This window comes from Frankliniella occidentalis, unplaced genomic scaffold (genome assembly GCF_000697945.3).
Source record: "Frankliniella occidentalis isolate FOCC.00 unplaced genomic scaffold, Focc_3.1 Scaffold466, whole genome shotgun sequence".
Taxonomy (NCBI): domain Eukaryota; kingdom Metazoa; phylum Arthropoda; class Insecta; order Thysanoptera; family Thripidae; genus Frankliniella; species Frankliniella occidentalis.
In genome coordinates this window covers 114,969-122,465 of record NW_026267584.1, presented here as the reverse complement: position 1 = coordinate 122,465, position 7,497 = coordinate 114,969, and the positions used below count along the sequence as shown (strand labels likewise).

General features: G+C 38.4%; 1 protein-coding gene across 1 annotated transcript; it reads right to left on the bottom strand.

Annotated features, from left to right (window-relative positions):
• Window positions 1-2,427: 2,427 nt before the first annotated feature.
• On the bottom strand, window positions 2,428-3,752 carry LOC127751411 (uncharacterized). Its single transcript, XM_052274929.1, has 4 exons — window positions 3,697-3,752; window positions 3,084-3,600; window positions 2,825-2,956; window positions 2,428-2,716 (listed from the first exon to the last, which is right to left on the bottom strand). Exons 3-4 carry the CDS (start codon window positions 2,937-2,939, stop codon window positions 2,469-2,471), a joined length of 363 nt encoding a protein of 120 aa, XP_052130889.1. The 5' UTR covers window positions 2,940-2,956; window positions 3,084-3,600; window positions 3,697-3,752; the 3' UTR covers window positions 2,428-2,468.
• Between the last annotated feature and the right edge of the window lie 3,745 nt (window positions 3,753-7,497).

The following is a 7,497-nucleotide window of genomic DNA, read 5'->3' as shown; positions in this document are numbered from 1 at the left end:
AAATTAATTGATAACAATAATAAAGTAGAACAATATTAAAACTTTATGAAGAAGACATTCAATATGCCACACACATTTTGACTAGTCAATCAGGTAAGCAGATAAAGGTAACTAAATAATTGACTGTTAAAAAGACTATTCATCAGCGTCACTTTCTTCAGAATTATCTGAAGGTAGGTCTGGATCATAGTCTTCTGTAATTTCATCTGATGTTAAAAGCTGTTTGTAGAAATCATGATGCTCAGTCGAAACATACTTCAACAGCTTTAACAGATCTTCTTTCTTCTTTACAGTTATGACTGATGTTGCTGGTAATTTGGGCAGCACATTTTTGAGCTGCAGCCCACTCTTCAGGTCTTTCTTCCGTCGCAGAAAGTTCACAGGACTGAAGTGTGCATCTTCGCTGAATGAAGATTTCACAAGTACCTTGAACTGGTTGTTTCTGGAATATTTGAACCAGAATGTGTCGAGGTAATAAAACCTTCCACCTGTTTCATTATTTATTCTTTTGACAAGGGGACCTGTCTTTTCCAGCAAGGCAGCAAAGTTATAGAATTTTTTCTTCATTTCTACAACTCTGAACCGTCCCTCTGGATATTTGTCTATGTCAGTTTTTCCAGCTATGTCCACCAGACTATACCATTCAGATGGTACTTGCAAGGACTCAACTGTCTTCTTAGCTCTCTCTATGACAGAATGTTTGTTGTCGCATTCCAATCTGGTGTGACCTGGCACCAAAAATATGTGGTCAATTGTTTGCAGACTTGGTTTTTCTTGAAGGAGAGTCAAAAACATAGCGGCAACGATACTATTTTTGTTTTGACCTGTGCAGGAGTCTGAGAAGAGACGTATGTGTCTTACTTCTTCAGGTATGTTATACATGCAATGCCTAAATATGCAGGAGGCAATTTCATTGGCCCCTCTTGCACCTTCTCCCTCATGCCACATATAACAGTAAGTGAGTTTTGATGAACAGTCATATATGGTCAAATTGAAAACATATAATTGCCTCTTGTAATCAACTTCACTACATTTCAAAAGTGGAGTTGGAAGGCACTGCTCAAGGTCGAACACTAAAACTCTCAGCGGCAAAAGTTTGTCTAGAAATCCTCTTCAGCGTGTAACCACCTTCTGCTTTACGTAAGTGTAGTTCTTTTTCTTTTTCAAGCTTTCCTTTTTCTTCTTCATTTAATGTTAATTTTATTTTCATGTCCCAGGTGTCACACTTAGCACAGGTGTCTTTGTTTGGTTGCTTGAATTTTAATTTTAAGGATTTGAAAATCCTTCTGTAAGACCAGTAAGAAACTGGCTGATTTACTTTCTCCTTGTAATCCCTATGCATGATTTCTACATTAAGGTGACTTGGCAAGTATAGCTGAGAAGACTGTTTCCTACAAAAGTGTGACACATATTTAGGATACATTGCAATATGGTCTAGAACCGCTTTATTCTTTTCTTCAGTGAGCTTCCTTTTTGGCTTGTGCTTGCCCCGTTTGTCATTTTGTACGGTTCCGGAAGTTGTCATATTATCTACAATTCGACGCACAAATGCATCTGTCTCACCCAAAACGTTTACAAACGTCCCCCTGCAAACTCGTTCTTTCTTCTTATTAATCATGAGGAAATATTTGCAAGTTTTGTTTTTAACAATACCAGTGCCTTTTCTAGGCCTTGATCTTTGTTTAGGTATGGCTTCTACTCTACTTGCAACATACAGTTTTCTTTTTTCGTAAGAACTTTGTTTCCAATACTCAGAAAAAATCACTTTGGCGTCATGTTCACTAACTTTTTCAGAGCAATCATTCACACATCCAGTATGGATAGGTTCTTTAGGAGTTCTTTTATCTGGTATAACTTTGCCCTTAAGAGTTACATACTTCTGTCCACTATTTCTTAATAATTTTCTTTGGTCCTGTGCTGATTTTTGGGTGATAGGGGTGGTGTTATCAGGTTGATCCTCATCATCAGAAGAAATTCCGTTATCCAGTAAGTGGCCATTCCTGGGTTGATGATCCGACCCCTGTTCACTTACAGGATCAGTATCTAGAATGCAGGAATGTACGTTAGTTACATTAGATACTTGTAACAATTGTAGGAAAATTATTGAGGTAGAAAATACCAACCATTGCCACTGCCATTGGTGCCCCTTGAGCTTTCCCGGTCCGAATCTTCATCAGACTTTGAGCTGTCATTATTCTCACCAGAATCACCCTTAGCAGAACAATCATCATCCCCACTGTCACTTAAAATGTCATCTTCATCTTCAAAATCATCCGCTTGAAAAAAGTTAGCTGAAAATAAAAGGTAAAATTAGAGAAGTGTATAAATTCACAGATTAATTTTAAGTTTATTGAACTATATTGCATGGTTTTTAAATGTATTTTTCTAAGAAAATCAAGTTCTGGGAGCAGATATATTTGTATTCCGCACAAAGTTTCCTGCAAATTATCTACACTGAGACCCAATGCTCAACTATGTATCAACTTACTGTATTTAGGCTGCTTAGAAGATGAAGGGGGCCGGAGAGATCGAGAACTTTTAGAGACGGTTCCAGATTTTTCAGTAGATCCACTGGTACTGCCTTTGCTTGTATTTTGATTGGAGGCAGTTCCAGATTTTGGGGTGGATTGACTTTCTCTTCCCTTGTCGGTCTTTTGACTGGAGGCAGTTTTGGTAGATTTTGTGGTAGACCCTCTACTATGTTCTTCTGAGGTTCCTAAAAATTTGGAAAATAAAGTTTTGAACAAAGCAAAGTCCATGAAGTTTGGGAGGGAGGTCCCCTTCAAACACTTACAGCAGCAGAAATTATCTTTACAATACATACTTGGTGTAGATACCAACAACTCCTGCAATGCCTTGTTGTTTTCCTCAATGTTCCTCAAACGAGCTGCCTGGTATGGACTTAAATATGAACTTGCAACAGGTGCAGTTGGATTCATTGTTATTGCTACGTCTGCTGTAAAATTAAAAACACAAACATATCATTTTTAGACAAAATAATTTAAACAGTAACATTCATTAATCCTTCAAATTAATAAATCTACACCAAGTATAACTTCCATGCAAAACTTATTTTACTGTACCTTTTTGTTGAGAATTATGTTTATTTCTCTTGATATGTTCACTATTGTTCTCTTTGTCATAATCATTGCCACATTTTGAAGTTTCCTGATTGCTTTTATCATTTTTCTTGTCCCGATTAGCAAAATTAAGGGATCGCTTGGCTCCCAGTCCCAGCTCGGTTTTGAGTGGAACTTTACTACTAGCCGGACCTGGTTATACAATGGAAAAAGAATTTTATGACAAGGTGAAGTATATTTACTTATCAACCAATCTATTAAGGATGTAAATTTTAACAATATTATTTAGCACTTAATTTAATCCGCAAGCAAAGCAGCTAATGATTCTAATAAATATGAATAAGAATTTGTCTACTATTGTGGTGGGGGACTTTTGACGATTGGTTTGTTTTTCAGACCGATTTGAAGCAATGACTTTCTGCGCAAGAGAGTTAAAAGGCTCGCTTACTTGAAATTGTTGGCGACGGTGTGAATGGCACAATCTGAACAGCATTAGCTGCAGCAGGTGAGGATAGTTCTCCTGATAAAGATTTAACATTATTAGTAACAAACTTCTCTATGGATATCATGCTAGGACAAATTAATAAATGAGATCAAACTCATGAAATATTTTTACCCGCACTTGCTGCTGCTGTCAAGGGTTGTTCGGACATCACACCTTTGGTTGAGTCTGGAAGGAATGATTTGAATTTAACCTTCATTGTAAAGCAAAAACTGTGAGAAATTATAGAATAAAACTATACCTTGCTGTGCAAGCCATTCCTCATTCAAAATTGGAGCCTCTGACTCAGTAAATGAAACTACAGAAACCACATCATCATTCAGACCTGCAAATGAAAAGAATAAGTAAGATAACAATTGAGGTTATCCTGTTTCTTCGTTCAAATTTGGGAAATAGTTAGAAAACATACCTGCCAGCCGAGCAGGATTGCCTGCATCACCATCGTGTCCGACTCTTTGGACAATACGAGGTGGTCTATAACTTGAATTTGCTGCTGTTGACGTTCTGGTGGCAGAAACCGGCCTCTCATAGCCCATCCTCTTCCAAAACCTAGTATTCTCGCCCGGTCCAAACATTTTCGTAACATTTGTTGTCTACTTGTCTAGTCTAGTTCTAAAAAGCAGTGTGAAACGAATCACCACAACTTGAAAGAAAGTCTTTAGTCCAAGACCACCAAATAACAACAATCGACACAGACTACAAAATGCCAGCTTAACCAACACACGAGTAAAATTTACGTAACCAAAACATTAAAAAAAAAACAAAGTAGTTAGCTACCGTAATGGGTGACGATGCTGGAAAAATCCTCCTCTCATTACAACATGAAATGTGGAAACCCAAAGCCACTCTCCGAACTTTTTTTTTTGCCAGACATCAGTTATTCGGTATTGGTGAAGCCAGGCCTGCTACCGTCGCTGTATCCCTTGCCCTTGCCCTCGCCTTCCTCCCTCCTCCTAGCCCCGTTTCCGCGCGAAAATCGACGCGGCGGTCAGTGACCTCTAGGTTGGCAACAAACAACAACACAAGTCGTCAGACATAACCAAACCAAAGGAAGCAAAGCGACATAGTTTTAAAACTAAAAGTTTTTTAACGATTTTGAACGATTTTTTTTGGAGAAACCCGTCAATATGAGTAGTAATATGTTGCAGCACTACAAAAGTCGTTATCTTTTCTATAAGGAACGATACCTTCAAATGGTTAAAATGTTGGAGAGGTCAGTTTTTCTCAATCAATTTATTGGTTATTTTCATTTTATTACGGCCTATGAAAGTGATTAAAACGTTTTCCTTCAATTATTTCGCAGTGTTCGACTTCAGCTTGATGGTATACCTACTGCAGTTACCGATTATTCTCCAACCTCTAGTAAGAACAAAACATTTGTATGCATGGTTCTCAGTGAGCAATCTGTGAATGATATTGCCATCTTCAGTGGACCAGTGACTGGTGCTGAACAAAATCCTACAATCTATTGTAACAACTTCTTTTTCTATTATTTATTTTTTCAGAAACTCCTCCAGTGTCGCCTCCAAATCAGCATTGTGACAGGAGTCCAATACTTGGTAGTAGTGCTCGCAATACTGTGAAAAGGCATTTTTTCAAACCAAAACCAGCAGAACCAAATGAACTGGATAGTTGTGCTAGCACTAATATGGAAAGGAGCCCTATTGTGCACCAGAGGAATACAAGTGACGATGAAATTGACTACTCAATTGTATGTGGCTCCAATAAGTGGGAATTTGAGGAAAAAAGTGCTGAAAGTGGCAACGAATCATCAAACGAGAGGTAACAAGTCTATTCTTTGACTACTCTTTGTAACAGTTTTAATTATTGTATTTTGACAAAGAAATTTCATTTGCAGAAATGACTTTGACACCAGCGACCACCCACTTGCCAACCTCAGAAGACTGCGAGCGGAGAGAGGAAATGAAATGCAAGCAATAAGAACCTGGTTGAGAAAACCCCGAGTCAGTTCTAAAATAAGAGGTGAAAAGAGAAGAGCGCTTCCTGGGCAAAAATGCTACAAATGTAGAGATGTGTTTCTTTTTTATAAATTCTTAAAATTTCAACAGTAAATTCCTTGTAATTACTCTGCTTGTTTATTTTTATGGTTGGTTATTCCTCCTTATTTCTTCTTTCTAGTATTACCAAGCAGCTGGTCTTGATGAGGACGCAAAGAACTTGGTGTCTAGGCACCGATGTACACATGAAAGACCAGATAGTCCAAAAGGTATTCCCCACTTTCCTGTCTATGGACCAGACATAAATTATTTCTTTCCTTTCATACTAACATATCTGCTTTTCTTTTAGGAATGTGGGGCTTAGAGCTTTAAAGACCAACTTGCTGAATTTAATTTTAACTGAATTGCTGCCCTGATATCTAATACAGGCCCTCTTGTCAGAAGAGACAATGACGAAGAAGGTCAGAGGTTTTATTACCGGGAAACATCTTGGTTCCAATATTGCAGGAATAATCAGTTCAAAGTCAATGTAAAATCTTCATTTAATGAGGAAGCTCACTTCAAGAAAGTTAATTTTCTGCGGCGCAAAAGGGACCTGAAGAGCGGACTACAGCTGACAAGTGTTCTGCACAGATTACCTGCCGTAGTACCCATTGCTGAAAAGAAAAAAAATGACCTGTTGAAGTTATTGAAGTTTATTTCGTCTGAGCACCACGCTTTCTACAAGGGGCTTGCTACTTCAAATGACATCAGTGGTGACAAGGATCCAGACTTACCTTCTGATAACTCAGATGAAAGTGATGACAGTCCTGATGAGTAGATTTTTTTCCTGTAAATGAACTTTAAACTTGATTTGTTCCCCTCCATGTAATAATTAGCAGGCTGAACTAGCATTATTGGTCTAGTCATTCTGAGACAAACGAATTTTATTATTACATATTGTGACTGTTATAAATTTTATTCTATATTGTATTTATTGTTTGTATTCTCTATTGATTCTTTATCTCTATTGACTCTTTAATATGAAGTCTAATATGAAGTTCTAAATTAGGGGTACCAATTCCCCCCTAACATTCAGGTTTGACATAATGTATTCCCTATTGACTCTAAAAGATATGAAGTTAATGTACTAAATTAGGGGTATTCCCCCCTAACATACAGCTTTGACATAATTAATTTTTTCCTTTTGTACTAATGTATGAAGAACAACAGGCTGTAACTAATTTTATAAATTGTTGTCACTTATTTGTATTTTCTAACAGTACGTGTTTATTCATTGTATCTTATTTTTGAAATAAGCCTATGAATTATAAAAGACATTACTACTCTACTTAGCCTCTACCCTCTTAATTTTGCATAAAAATTCAAAAATTACATTTAAAAATAAAGTAACATCCGCGTGAACATTCACAGCTTTTTTAGCAATTTCTCAGGGGTTTTATCACATATATTGTACAAAGAGTTTTAAAAACAAAGCAAAAAGGTAAATGCATGATATACTTCTAGTCCTTGAAAATTGAAATTTTCTCAAATTAATCTAGTTAATTTTACCAATCAAGACCAGGGGTACCGCCTACCTTTATTTTAGTACTAACAGTACTCTGAGGGCGCTAAAGGGTGATAGGGGCGAGGTCGTTACCCGCGGTTTGGTAAGGAGAGTAGGGTGGCGACGGGGGGCAGGCCACTCTGATAGAGAGGCTCGGTAAACCTCACGGCCGGGGCGGCGTGGGCGTCGTCGTCGGCGCGGACTCCGTCCGCCGTGCTCCTCGCTCGAGGAGCAGCTGACGCTCTTGTCCTCGGTCGACGTCGACGCTCGCGCGTAGCCGCCCTGGCCCAGGGCGTGGTGGGTTTCGGAGGTGGTGTGCCTGATGGTGCTGTCGTCGGTCGACCTGGACACCACAGGTCCCGCCGTGCTTAGCCCATCCCACTTCATGGGTCGAAATCACGGATTTCGGAG

Excerpts from the sequence above, each read along its gene's own strand:
- LOC127751411 (XM_052274929.1), bottom strand. The coding sequence starts at position 2,939 with ATGAATCCAACTGCACCTGTTGCAAGTTCATATTTAAGTCCATACCAG. Across the intron at positions 2,717-2,824 it reads GTTGTTGGTATCTACACCAA|GAACCTCAGAAGAACATAGT; the intron begins GTATGTATTGTA and ends CCAAATTTTTAG.